At 39.1% G+C, this 14,936-nt stretch overlaps 1 protein-coding gene across 6 annotated transcripts in view; it reads left to right on the top strand.

The window, feature by feature from the left end:
- Positions 1-14,936, top strand: part of ttc6 (tetratricopeptide repeat domain 6) — an 84,481-nt gene that overhangs the window by 6,225 nt on the left and 63,320 nt on the right. For all 6 annotated transcript variants that reach the window (XR_011980522.1, XM_072689396.1, XM_072689393.1 and 3 more), the window contains exons 4-18: positions 2,518-2,697; positions 2,957-3,116; positions 4,234-4,338; positions 4,855-4,956; positions 5,716-5,811; positions 6,298-6,698; positions 6,898-7,387; positions 9,403-9,532; positions 9,782-9,957; positions 10,508-10,644; positions 10,814-10,983; positions 11,475-11,595; positions 13,009-13,159; positions 13,293-13,375; positions 14,453-14,529. Coding sequence is in view for 5 of the 6 variants with exons in the window: in XM_072689396.1 (XP_072545497.1) it covers positions 2,518-2,697; positions 2,957-3,116; positions 4,234-4,338; positions 4,855-4,956; positions 5,716-5,811; positions 6,298-6,698; positions 6,898-7,387; positions 9,403-9,532; positions 9,782-9,957; positions 10,508-10,644; positions 10,814-10,983; positions 11,475-11,595; positions 13,009-13,159; positions 13,293-13,375; positions 14,453-14,529 (2,579 nt within the window). In the remaining variant the exon portion in view is untranslated. The remainder of the gene's footprint in view (positions 1-2,517; positions 2,698-2,956; positions 3,117-4,233; positions 4,339-4,854; positions 4,957-5,715; positions 5,812-6,297; positions 6,699-6,897; positions 7,388-9,402; positions 9,533-9,781; positions 9,958-10,507; positions 10,645-10,813; positions 10,984-11,474; positions 11,596-13,008; positions 13,160-13,292; positions 13,376-14,452; positions 14,530-14,936) is intronic.

Below are 14,936 nucleotides of genomic sequence, written 5' to 3' on the forward strand. Positions count from 1 at the left end.
TTTTCTTCACATCACATGTTCCCTGAGGTCAAGTCTGAGCAGTGAAGCTTGTGCTAGTCAGTAATTTTTGTATTGATTTTAGTTCTGCTAGCTTGCTAGCTTGTCTATTCAGTATAAGCCTGAGCAAGCAAGATATGTGTTAGTCAGCTCTACTATCATGGGGCAAGTTCATACACTGACCTCTTGAGCTCACTGTCAGAGTATCGGTCTTCTCACACATCTCCCCACCTCTGCAGACGCTGAGGGTGGCCTGTGACTCAAATGAAATCTCAGTTTCAGGGGCTCTGAGTGAGAGACTAGGCTGTCATCAGCTACCTCTCAGTAGCATTTAAGAGGCAGTGACACAGTAATTACCCTTCATCGGCCCTGTGCCGGGTCAGCCTGGAGCCTTCACACCCCCACACTCCTCCTCTCAGTCTCTCACCCACTCTGCTCACTGCACGATTTACTACCTGCGAGTGCACCGTTGGACTCATGCCACTCCTTCCTTCCAAAAACACAAGCACAACAAGTGTCTTTTAATTATAAGCTTCTTCCTGCTTGTGAAGGGTCACTGAAAAGTTTTTTCTGGATGCTTTTGAGGGGTCTTATATAAGAGCAGCTTGTCTGCAGGGTAGATGGATAGAGAGTGGGTTGGAGGTTGTCCTTCAGCCTTTAGGAATGTATCCTTTCAGGCAAGGCAGGGCAGATGACTTTGGCGTGACCTCCCAGGTCTGACGCTAAGGCTTATCCGTGCCAGAGAGAGGTGATAAATCTGGCTCGTGACAAGCCAAAGTGAATGCCCACCATAAATTTGCTGCTGTCAGTGCAGGAGGAGGTGTCCGTGCTCCTTCTCCTGCTTGCTCGCAGTTGGACTAACACAATAAGCCCACACACACACACAGGCACGATTCCACCCTCCTCTGTCTCCAGTTCAAACAGTAGTGAGAAGTTATGGTGCAGTCGATCTGTGTAAATAGATTGATAAATCATCAGCTCGGTTTGTAGCACAGGCATTTAGCAGCAGCAGTAACAATGGCTGTTTGACTGTATGGACTCTCTCTCAAGTGAGAGTTTGTCTCATGTTTGTCTCAATAATTAGTTTTCATTTCCGTAATGTTCATGTACTGAAGACCAAATGAAAAAGATTTTTATTTTATTTTAGTTGTTTACTTTCTCTTAATGTAAGTGTGGAGTTCATCTAGATGCTTTGTTACTGAATAATCATAATAATACTTATTAGTCTTCGGCATTCTGGAGTCTTAAGGTTACTGAAGGTTACAAAGTCTCAAAATGCTTTAAGATAAGATTGACAGCAGTGTGCAAACTGCAGTGTACAGTACAGCTTAATAAAAAGCTCAGTAAGGACAGAGTGAAAAATGCACATAAGATAAAAGGTAGTTTTATGGTAATGTGATGTAAGCAATTAATATTTTATTTGTTAAATCAAATAAAGATTGCACTTTTAGGTTTGCCGTAATTATTGTCATTGGTTATCATTGGCCACGACTGGTCAAATGACAAGTTTTTAAATTTTCTGAGTGAAAATATGTTCTCACTATGTACAGAGTTAGTACTACTGTTACTACTGTTTAATAGCTTAATTTAACATACTAAAACAAAAACTTTAAAAACATTAAATCTGTCATCTGCAAAGGTTATAGCTCATTACATTTTTTTCAGTTGTGTCTAAAATGTGTAGAAAATTGTTATATTATGTTTGTTTCACTTATTGTTACTTAGAAAATACCCTAAATGTATCATTTGACCAGGGGTGCCCAAATGTTCACATTGCATAAAATTGCATAATAAATAGTGATTATTGCACTTAAAGGCAAATAGTATTACAATATTCATTTATTGATATGCAGGACTGCACAAAGGTCTTAAAGAGCTGTTTAACTGGGCAGTAAGTGTTTATTTGATCTGTGAAACATGAGATCTTGAATCGATACAAATTTATACACAGATGTATCACTACAAATGAATAATATGAGTATAATCATTTTGTTCTTCTAACCATTTCCAAAAATCTCCTTAAGGAATTGTAGTTATCTTCCAATACCTGGTGTGGTTACGCAGTGTTTGAGTTAAATCAGGCGAAGGTGAAGTGACAAGGGAGGGTGGGGAACATTGAGGAGAAATCTGACAGCAAACCTTTGTACCTTTCCAGTTAGCTTAAAACATATCAACCACAGCATGAAAAATTCATACATTTTGCTGTACTTGTACTTTGTAAAAGGTGCAGAAAACAGAAAAATAACTAAACACTGGAAAACTTATGAAAAAGTCAAATTAATGAAATAATAAAACATTGCTAAATTATTTAAATAAAAGCCAAAGAGACCCAACAAAGTAGGCATAGGCCTACACAGACCTCAACAACTGTGTTTTCATTCTGAAATAAATCATCACACTTATGAATATTCCACTAGACATTAAGTGTACAAGTATCCTAAAATATATCTCAATAGCTTTGTAGAAACACCCAGTGAGATCTTTTCTTTTCCCATAACTCTTTTTCCATGTCTTCTACAGCTCAGGGGAGTACAGAACCATCCACCATCTCTGTATCACTCCTACCTGTCAAGTCTTGCCTATGGAGCTGCAGTTTGCCTCCAGAATCTGCCACACTCAGGACGTGTTTACAGCAGCTGCACAGTTTCACCAGCAGAGGACAGCATTCAGGCACAAGGCTTCCCACTCTGACGCTTACAGGTACACAACAGGCCTACCTGCATTCCCATTCCTTTTATCAAACTGTGCCTATTTGTTTTGTTGTTATTACTAAAGATAGAAGACATTATTCAATAACCTGATTAAGTTTTAGAGGTTCCATCTCCTCCACTAACACTACAGCTAGTAGTTGAAGTAGTAGCTAATAGCAACTGTAGTAGCTAGTAGTAACTGTGAACATCTCACATGTGAGTAATAGGGCTGTGGTGGTAAGTACTCAGTGCTATGATGTGTGCTGTAGGGATGTGTGTGATGGTGGTCCTGTGGAGCATGTTGGAGATACAGTGCAGACAGGTGGCGTTACGCACCTTCCTCCACAGCCATCAGAAGCTCTGGCAGACTGGCAGAGGATCGCTGAGTACTACGTGGAAAACCCCATGATGATTATGTGTGGACATGCGGTAAGACAGACACATTGTGTCTCATGACTCATGAAAGCTGAACATGCCCCCAGCTTGAGTAAATGCATTAAATAGGATAACTGTTAAACAGAAAGCAGTACGATCTGATCTTCTTCTTTAAACACCACATGTTTCTATTAAAGCCAAACTGAGCTAATTATCCTCAAGCGACCAATACAAAAGCATGCAATAGACCAATAGTCTGCTTATTGCTGTCTTGGCAGCGTTTCTTACATGTTAGTCACATCAGGTCACTAGGTGGCATCAGATACACATGTACTGTTTGTCTGCGGAAAAGGGGAATAAGCTGTTACAAAGGGGATAAGCAAAATAGCACAGACTTTAGATACTTTTCCTAAAGAAATCTTCGATATTCTGTGAAATGCTGTTCTTAACCATCCAGAGATTAAAACCTTGTCATTCTTTCAGCACTGAAATACATTATGGCCTAGTCCGCAATTTTTACAGAAAAGTTGTTTCTGTAAAATTGTATTAATAACTTTTGTTTTGAGGGTGATATCAATCTTTAATTTGCAAATTTTAACATATACAGTGTGTTTATAGTGATAATTCATGAAACAGGCTGAAGTTGAGTCATACATTATATGTACAAACACTACTGTTATATTTTATAATACACAAGGCCCGACCAAGCCTTAACAGTACATCACAGTGATGCACTCTGAATTTAGCACCTTACTGTTAAGTGCTCATTTTAGCCACGAGGTGAGAATATGTGTCTTTCTCAAAACAAAGCCTCCCTGTTGGCAGTTTCTCATAGTGAGACATACCACCATGATTTATCTGACAGGGTTTCCGTTGACACATCAAACCATTTTGAAGTTTCTGTCACTATCATTCATGTGATTCAGCACCTTTCTATGTCTCTGACTTCTATAAATATAAACAGTATTTGTATAAAATCTATGTGCATAGCAGTTTTTGTCTGTTAGGGTCTGAGAGCAGTACATTACAATTAGTATTAATCACTCATAGAATAATTGCATTTATTCAAATTCTGTTGAAAATGTAGTGATTCAAATTCAATGTAATTATAAGGAATTGCAAAATTATGTTTGACAGCCTTATTGTGTTATTCTTTACTGTCATTGATCAGGCTACACTGTGTGATGGGCAGGTGAGAATGTTCTGGAGTCCAGCACCTCCAAAATTCAGCTCTCCTCCATGTGTTCTAAAAGACAAACTCTTCCCCCACTATCAGGTACTGTAGCATTGCACCTTAACTTGTTAGCAGATGGACCTGTATTTCTCTGCCAGTCCACTGGGACTTCTAACAGCAGTGTTTACTGCACAAAATACAGCATGACCCCACCCCCATCTGCTCTCTGCTGTTAATGTCTACTCTCTAGATTCCTTTTATTCCACAGAGAAGAACATATTATAGATTTTTATTTGTCCCTAGATATAAACGGATGTGTCAATTTGCTTCACCTAATATTCTCTTAAGAGGCAGATAGCACTGGGTACTGGGGAGGATTATTTTGGAAGAACTGCAGGTGCCTCAATAGGATTAATGGCAATTCCTGAAACATTTCCTTATGTGGTCTTCTCTATAAATCTCTTCTGTGAATAGGAAATAACCCATATTCCTGAATTATTCTACCCTTAGGTCTAAAATGACCTATTTAGCTGAAGCTAAGCCTGAAAATCCTCTTGTGCTGCATATGATTTTTGTTCTGAAACACTTCAGTTCACTTCAATTTTGGGGCAATTTTAGGTAAACCCTCCTGATCTCTCCAGTGAGAATATCTTGGCTGGTCTGCAGGCTGAAATGGAATCAGGCAGTGATGAGATGGAAAAGAAGCCAAGCACTTTTGTGGTCAGTTAATTTTCTGTATTACACCTAAGAGTCCACAAATTCCTGCACTTTTGTTCACATGAGAACACATTATATACTATATGTTTATGAAACATACAGCATCAAACATATTTACACAGTGTTTACCCTGTCATTACCTTAAATCTGATGTGGTCTGAAGTAGTTTTGCTCTCACTGTGACCTGAAGAGGCTCTAGAATGTCTGTAAAACTGTTCTCTTTGGCATAGTTGAATAGTTTGAAACATAGAGCTGACAAACCATGAACCTCAAACACTGTTTTCTCCTTCAAAAGAAAATCTAACATAACCGAACATCAACATCAAAAACCTAAAATTCATACATAAGCCCCCCCCCTCAAAAAAAAAATAAATAAATAAATTACATAAGGCCACACCACTAACAAAAGCCCTTGTCAAAAAGCTAGCGAAATGGTAAAATGCTAGTTTTGGAGTATATGGTGTCGTTGATACTGGAAAGCAGCACATCACCACCAGACTCTGCTAGTTCAGGAAATACAAGGTGCTACGCAAACCAGGAGTCATGACATTTTGCAGTTTGCTCCTATTGTATAGTTTTAATATTGATGTACTGATGTGTGTTGGTGGCAAGTTGGACTGTTGTTGCAGGAATGTATGTGAAACACTGAAAAATAAATAACTTGGACTCAACAGGCTGTTGTGACTGGAAATTGAATAAACAAAAGAGTTTGCACAGTACTGCACAGTACTGTATACAATGAATATCTGGCATCTTTCCCAGGAAAATATTCTCTCCAGAAAGCACAAGTCTTTGATGGATCTGAGAGCAGAGGATTTGGTTTCAGAGCCTTCACCAGAGGATCGCTCTGAACAGCAGGTTTTACAGTCATTTCTCCTATTTAATATGTACAGAGAAGGTAAACATGTTCATATATCAAATGTCTTTACAGACAGTGCATTGTGACACATTGGTGTTAAAGTAGCTTTTTGTTGACTACTTTGCTATTTAGTGTATGAAACAGGAAGTAGATGTAGTGCCTTTATTATAGCGTGCAGCACATCCTATTTTAAAATGCATGTTGTTTAAGGGAATGGTTTTCATTTTTTAAACCAGTCTGTAACTGATCTGATCCATTTAGGGTCCTTTTAGTCCTTACTTGTAGCAGAATACTGTATAAGCATGCAGGTAACTGACAATGCAGCTCAAAAGAATAAATAAATAAAATATATGAATGATTAGCATATTATTTTTTTCCTGTGCATTGTTGTTCAGGAACTACAATTGATTATTTAATGAGTATGAAGTTGGGGGATTGTTTTGACCATAATTGGCAATTAATAAAAAGTACTCTCTGATTTTTAGGTAAAACGTTCCTTCTCTGCCCCACATTTCATCCCAGCTTCTGAGTCTTCACTGAGACTGCAGTCTGACTTCACCACCATCAGCAGAGAGCTGGAGCGCGTCCGGCAGCAGCCGCAGTCCCCCATCTACACGCAGTCTGACTCCATGCTCAGTGCCAGCCAGGCTCAGTCACAGGATATTCGTGATAAGCCTAACTCTCCAGAGAAGCCGAACTGGGACCCAAGCCACAGTGTATCACAGCCCCGCAGAGTCAGGCGCAAGAGGGTCCTGGGAAAGTCCATCAGGAGTACCCGTGTCTCTCAGTCCAAATGCAGGGCCAGCAAAGGAGAGAAAAAAGTCATATCTGCTAAGCTGGCATACTTTCATGCGAAACTGAAAAAGCTGCCACAAACTCTTACCAGGTTATATTTTTCCATTGTGCACTTGTCATGTTCAGGTAAATACTTACTAAGGCAGATGTCAAATGTAAGCTTGCGTGGGTTTTGAGGCTGTGCTGTCATATTAAACATTCTAAAAACAACACAGTAATAGACAGCTTTTGTAAGTTCTGTGTATTGTACTGTAATATTTATAATAAGTAGCTTCATCTGTCCAAAACAGGAGTGAATCCTTGTGTGAGCTGCCACAGGGACCCGAAGTATTTGCAGAACGGACTGCTCTTCTCCGCTGCCCAAGTTTGACCCTGATACTGGACTTTGATGATTTTGCTATGGAGCGGGGAGGTATTCCTGTCATGCTTTCACCCCAAGAGTGGGTTAGGAACATCTGGAAAACCTGGTTCGACGAGGTCTTTCCCTCATTAGATCACAACACCATCAAGAGTGAGCATGAAGCCAGTCACCCAGTCTCTAGTGAGCAGCTGAAGAAACAACCACAGCCTTTAATTAATGAGACCCCAACTCTGGACAAAGTGAACCTCTCTGAAGCACTAGATGAGGGCCTCACCACTGTTGACTTGGAGAGGGAGGTGGCCAAGCTGACCCTGACTATGATTGAAAACGGGAGGGACCATAGTTTCGACCTGTGCCGTAGAGGAGCGCTGTATAAAAAGCTTGGTCTTCTCAACCAAGCCCTTGATGATCTGAATGCTGTGAGGCTTCTTTTTGCCCAGTCTACACCAGAAAACAGTATTGTATTGAATTTGCTTGACTCAAATGTGTACCTCAATTTTACATCAATAGATGATAATACACAGTTATTGGCAAAAGGAAGTAAAATAATAATAAAATAAAAAAATACAAAATTGTGTTTAAAAAAATAAATAAAAATAAATAAATATATATATATATATATATATATATATATATATATATATATATATATATATATATATATACAGTCATGCCCGAAAGTATTCATACCCCTGTCAAAGTTTGACTTAAATTTACTTTTATTTAACCAGAAGTTATATTTTTGCCTTGAAACGACACAGGCATCTCCCAGGAGATAACACGATGATGTACAAGAGGCATCATTGTGGGAAAAAGTATTTCTCAGCTTTTATACACATTTGAACAAAAAGTGGCATGTCCAAAATTATTCATACCCTTTGAAAACTGTCACAGTATATGGGAAAATCCAAATTTCTATACCATTCCAAATAGTCCAAGCTGTTTTAAAGCATCCTAATTACCCTGATTCATTGGGAACAGCTGTTTTAATCAACTCAACAGGAGAAAAACAGCAGCTCTCTGCAGTTGGTTTGTGGACAGTCATGGCTAAGACAAAGGAGCTCACTAAGGACCTGCGGCTGTGCATTGTGGCCGCTCACAAGTCAGGAAAGGGCTATAAAGCCATATCAAAATGTTCTCAAGTTCCAGTGGCTACAGTGCAAAGTATTATTAAAAAATACAAGAAGTTCCGCACTGTGGAAAATCTCAGAAGATGTGGTCGGAAGCCAAAAGTGACACCTGTGCTGGCCAGGAGAATAGTGAGAGAGGTGAAGAAAAATCCAAGGATCACCACCAAGGCCATCCTGGTGAATCTGGACTCTGCTGGTGGCGACATCTCAAGGCAGACAGTTCAACGGACACTGCACACTGCTGGGTTCCACGGACGCAGGCCAAGGAGGACACCACTTCTCCAGAAAAGGCACACAAAAGCCCGCTTGACCTTTGCAAATGCTCATCTGGACAAAGAAGAAGACTTCTGGTGTTCTGTTTTATGGTCAGATGAAACAAAAATTGAATTGTTTGGCCACAATGATGTGTGCACCATTTGGCGTAAAAAAGGAGAAGCCTTCAACCCTAAGAACACCATCCCCACTGTCAAACATGGTGGTGGGAACCTAATGTTTTGGGGGTGTTTTTCAGCCAATGGACCAGGGAACTTGATCGCAGTAAATGGCACCATGAAAAAAGAGCAATACATCAAGATTCTCAACAACAACATCAGGCAGTCTGCAGAGAAACTTGGCCTTGGGAACCGGTGGACATTTCAGCACGACAACGACCCAAAACACACAGCCAAAGTGGTGAAGAAATGGTTAGCAGACAAAAACATTAATGTTTTGCAGTGGCCCAGCCAGAGTCCTGACTTGAATCCAATTGAGAATCTGTGGAGGGAGCTAAAGATCAGGGTGATGGCAAGGAGACCCTCGAACCTCAAAGAGTTGGAGCTCATCACTAAAGATGAATGGGCAAAAATACCAGTGGAGACATGCAAAAAGCTGGTCAGCAATTACAGGAAGCGTTTGATTGCTGTAATAGCCAATGAAGGCTTTTCTATTAATTATTGAGAAGGGTATGAATAATTTTGGACATGCCACTTTTTGTTCAAATGTGTATAAAAGCTGAGAAATATTTTTTCCCACAATGATGCCTCTTGTACATCATCGTGTTATCTCCTGGGAGATGCCTGTGTCATTTCCAGGCAAAAATATAATTTCTGGTTAAATAAAAGTAAATTTAAGTCAAACTTTGACTTTGTCTGGAATTTATGTATACATTTCAGTCAGGTAAATGTAGTGAATTACTTTTTCAGTCTACAGTAGTTTGCTTTGTTTTTTATTGTCATATATTACATAGTGCTTTTTATATGTGTGACCTTATGCTACAACTACCTTCCCATGTGTGAAATGATCGATCTGTTGTGTTTCTATAAAAGGCCATTTCCCTGGAGCCTCATTTACTAGATGCCTACTGGCACAGACACAGCATCTACCTGCTGAGAAATGTCCCCGATAGTGCTCTTGGCGATCTGGACTTCATCATTAAGCACAACAAGAAGCATGCAGGTAAACTTCAATGCACACTTCTGTCTTGACCAGACTAAAGATAAGCAATTGATTTAATGACATTCTAAAAAATCCCATACTGAAAAATCCAGCATACTGCGATTATTAAGCATATTAAGATGTATATTCCCTTTGTTGTTAGGCTCGAGAGAACTTCTGACAACCAGCCAGTTAGTCTATATGTTAGGTTAATTGTCTGAGGGGCTCTTAGTCCCTTGAGAGCTCACGCCAGTTGAAATTTGCCTTCAGATGCCTTTAGGTCAAGAGCAGAGATCTACAGAATGAGAGGACAGACGAGTCTAGCCATATTCAACTACACACAGGCCATAAAGTGCAAGCCAGATGATGCAGAGAACTACTTCAGAAGGGCTGAGATGTATGAGAAGACAAATGAGACTATTTTGGCCATGGAGGACTATGCCAAAGTAAGCCTTTTTTTATTTCTACTTATAGGCCTTGTTCAGGGGTGAATTCATTATCATTTTTAATGGGGATTTCTGATTCACTTTTAAACTATTTTTGCAGGCCAAAAGGAACACTTACTGATGGGTAGGCCTAACACATGGAAGGATATACAGCAATCATATAATTGGCTGGGTTACATTATGTACGATATGTCATAAAATCTGTGTACACTGTTAAACAAACAAATCAGAAAAAATAAATCAGGTTGGACATCGCATTGCACTTCCCGTGTTAAAAACAAATACTTTTGCACCCTAATCTACTGTGCCAAAAGTTTGATCCACCAAACGCAGCAGACTGACACTACACTTTGATATTTTTTTAACATAACTACGTCTGGAATTACAGGTTGGCTTGTACATCACTACATCACTTTGTAAATGTCAGTCTCTTCATTTGGCATGTGTAGGAGGCTAAATCTACTGTTCTCACTGAAATGGTTGTCTTTAAACAGTGCTCCAGAGATGTGCTACCTTCTGAATCTCTGATGTAGTCATATTTTATGTGCAGACATTTGCCGTTAATCCAGCAAGGACAGATGCGCTGATGACCCATGGCCTGCACTACTTCCACACCTGTAACTGGAGGGTGGCCCTGGAAAACTTTTCATTACTGCTAAAGCAGGAGCCTGCAAATACCAAAGCCAGGTGCTCTCTGAAAACCTCCACATAAAAAAGGCTTGCATTGAGACTGGCATCTTTACATGTTAAATGTACATGTATAAATAATTCATTCAACAAATAATTTAATCTTTGTGCTAGTAATTACCTTGCTAAAAAAATCATAATGGATTATTTTTTTCACCAAACTTTGTAGAACCTACAGAGGAAGGACCTTTGCTAAGCTTGGCCTTTTTCAAGAGGCTATTGAGGACTTTTGTTTGGCTGTGCACTTGGATCCCAGTGACTGGTTGGCATTTTACCACCGTGGCTGTCTGCTCAGGAAGATAAAGCCCGATATGGCCTTAAGAGACCTCAGTATTTCTGGTAATAAGCACACACACACAGCCAACACCCCATAGTTCACATTTTGACAATATTGACAGTATTATTGACAATATTTTGTTCTTTTGGATAACATGTCTGTCTCTGTGAACTCCAGACACTGTATAGCCTTGTTTGGTTCCAACAGTAGATCTCCTGATTTACTTTAATGAAGGGCTGATTGGATAAACTATAGTTTTCTGTGCAGTAAATACTGGACATCCTGGAAAAGCTAACACAGTCACACACTGTGTTTTGGTATTAATATGTGTACATATTTTCACAAATGTTTTTTGCACAGTACTCAAGCAAGATATCATGCACGCAGTGTGCTCTTCTACAGTGTCTGCAGTGCAGTGCAGTGACTGCAGTGACTGTAATATGCGGCCTATTCTCAGAAACATTTGTCAAGTATTGTCACAAACATTTTGGCTCTCATATCAAGTTTCTCCGTTGTGTATCTAACTGTGTGTGTGTGTGTGTGTGTGCTCCAGTGCTTATCAATGATAGTTCAGAGAATCTTGGTGCCTTCCTTTATCGTGGCCTGCTCTACACAGAACGGCAGCAGTGGCAGCAGGCCATAGCCGACTTTGAAGCTGTGATCAAAATCGACAGGTGACCTTGCCCTCCTTCTCTGTGTGAAAGTACAGCATCTCTTTTTTCCCTTGTTCAAACAGAAACAACAGACCAAAAACTGAAGCGTTCACAGAGGGTGGTCGATTTTTAAACCATTTCATTAAAGAATGATGACTACTGCAGTCGTGTCAGACTTCAAACCTGGAGGTCTGGCTACAACACTGCAGAGTTTAACATTATACCTTATTTAACACACCTGATTTAACCTATTGGCTAAAACCTAAGTCATTTGATTTTAGTGGGTTAGCTGGACTGCAGCTCTCCAGGCACTGGTTTAGACACCACTTATATACTAGTAGAAATCTTTATTATTTATTACAGGAAGTTAGTCTTTGGCTTCTTTAGGTAATAATTAATAAAGAAATAGCTGAAAGGTGTACATGCAAAGACAAACAATGCAGCTAAGAATAATCACAGTATCACAGTAATCACAGTACAACTAAAATGAGCTATAATTGTATCACATCAATAGCTAACTTAATTTTTAGAGTTTATTAGAAAAATTCCACAAGGATTGTTTTATATCTCTTTTTTTTATTTCTGCCTTTGGCTGCCATCATGTCCAGTCAGACATATAATTATTTTGAGAGGAGCACATGCAATTATTTGATGGAAACTTATTTGTCTCTATTATTCTGTTAGTTTATTAGTCCATTTTTAATTAGTCAATTTTTATTCCAATTTCTGTTAGTCTATTTTCTGTTCTTTTAGCCTTTTTTATTAACTTTCATTGAGTCATTGTTTTTATGTAATAAAAAAATGAATGGCAACTGCTAACCCTAACCCAAGACTTGAGAATATCATCACTGTGGGAACAGAACCTTATATTTCCAAAACAGTAACTTTACAGGGGAAAGAATAGAATTCATAATTTTCAGTGTAAATAAACATAACAATTTAAGTTCATTTTAGATAATTTCTATTGACCCATTTATCATTAAAATCTACGCATTATAAAAGGCCAGCTGCCATATTTAAATTATGTAGAAAATGTAAAAGTGTCCTTTAGTGTCCTTGCCTCAGTGGTGAAACTAAATCTCCCCCTGATCTCTGCCATGTCAATGAGTTCTTTCTGCTGTGGCTTGAGGTCTCACCTTTTCGTTCAATACACATGAGTTCAACACCTTTCTGCACTCGTTCACACTTCATTTCTGAATCGTTGTGCCGTTTATCTCACCAATTCTCTGCACTTAACTCCTTAATGTATAAAAAACGCCAGTAAACAAATACTAAAAATGCTGGTTAAATGTATCTTTATCGTATATTATAAATAACTGTCATATCTCCAAGTCCTCTGGTGTAAGTTGCTCTGATTACGAGCAAGTAGGAATACTTGAAGGCAGGTTTATTCCAAAACTATTCCTAATCTATTTCATTATTTTTGAATTCCAGGACTGTTGCTCTGGCCCATATCAACTTGGGTCTTATATACATGCTGAAGATGAACCAGAATTATGATGCTATCAAAATGTTTAGCAGTGCTTTACAAGTGGACCCCACATACATAAAAGGCTATGTATGCCGAGCTAGAGCTTACCACAATGTAAGGAAATTAAACTCATTATTTCCAAATGACTATCAAACAAACCATCTTTGAAAGTCTTAACCCATTACTTTCCAATGATTTATACATTTGTAAATTTGTGCAGCACTGATCAACCTGCTTTAACAAACAGGTGAAGGATCTGGAGAGAGCACTAAAAGATCTAACTAGAGCCTTACACATAAGGCCAGATGCCCAATATCTTCACATAATGAGGTATTTTACTGTTTCTCTTTTTTCTTAGATCTATTCCTAGTCTAACATGACATCCTGAAGACTATAATTATTTGGATCAAGTATGAAACTAGGCACGGATATTAGACTACAGAAGCAGGCCTGAGAGAAGGAAAAAAAAGAATGAGCAATTTCTAGCTTTTGTATTTTTAAAGTATGGCCTACATTAGCATTTACATCAATCAGCCATAGCATTATCAGATCCACTTATCATATAGCAGCACTGTGCAGTTCAGTAATTACAGACTGTAGTCCATCTGTTTCTCTGCATACTTTATTAGCCTCCTTTCACAATGTTCTTCAGGGGTCTGGACCTCACAGGGCCACCACAGAGCAGGTATTATTTGGGTGGTGGCTAATTCTCAGCACTGCAGTGACACTGGCACTGTGATTAGTGTGTGTTGCGCTGGTATGAGTGCATCAGATACAGCAGTGCTGCTGGAGTTTTTGAACAATGTGTTTACTCGCTGTTCACTGTATTTGACACGCCTACCTAGTTGGTCCACCTTGTAGATGTAAAATCAGAGACTCATCTAACTAAGCTCATCTGTTGCTGCACAGTTTGTGGTGGTCATCCTCCAGTCCTTCATCAGTTGGTCACAGGCTGTTACTCACAAGATGCTGTTGGCTGGATATTTCTGGTCACTGGACTATTCTCAGTCCAGCACTGATGTTGAGGTGTTTAAAAAGTCCAGCAGCACTGCTGTGTCTGATTCACTCATATCAGTGCAACACACACCAACACACTACCACCATGTCAGTGTCACTGCAGTGCTGAAGATGTCCCAAATAATAGCTGCTCTGTGGAGGTCTTGTAGGGTCTGGACAATTGAAAAACAGGGTGAAAGGAGGCTAATAAAGTATGCCGAGAAACAGATGAACTACAGCCTGTATTTCTAAAACTACAAAGTGCTCCTATATGATAAAATGGGTAATGAATGTTGTTATGGCGGATTGGTGTACATTCTCCTCTAGTGTTTCAATCTGCTTATGTTTTCCTGATGTTTTTTTTTTCATTAATGAAATAGGAATATTCTTTCTTTCAATGTCTTTATTTAGAGGGCAGTGTTTGTGTGATATGGAGCAGTTCAACCTCGCAACATTCTGTATACAGTATGCAGCGGAGATGAACACAGGTACTAATTCACTTTTGGAATTCCAAAACATTCTTTCCTAATGTAACATAGCTAGGTTAGGTGTCTCATGCTTTTTGCATTTTAGCTGAAACCTTCCTTGTGTAATTAAACAAAAGAAATTTGGCTGTGCATGCAAAATTGTGACATGCCTCAATATTTATTTGACTTGCTAGAAGAAAACAACATCTATTGGGCATAGTGCTCTTTTCTTAAAGCCACACCAGGAAAATAACAAAATGACTCAAACCAGAATAAAACAGTCTGCAGTTTTCAAACTGTCTTTTGATGTTCTGTGTAAATCTCCTAGCAGATGCAACCTAACACAAACCTAAACAACATGTAGTTGCACAGTGTGTTGTTTTACTCATAGTACAGTAGTCAAGGACCTCTGCAGTATCCCCTCTGTT

Source organism: Salminus brasiliensis, chromosome 10 (genome assembly GCF_030463535.1).
Source record: "Salminus brasiliensis chromosome 10, fSalBra1.hap2, whole genome shotgun sequence".
In the NCBI taxonomy this organism is placed as follows: Eukaryota; Metazoa; Chordata; class Actinopteri; order Characiformes; family Bryconidae; genus Salminus; species Salminus brasiliensis.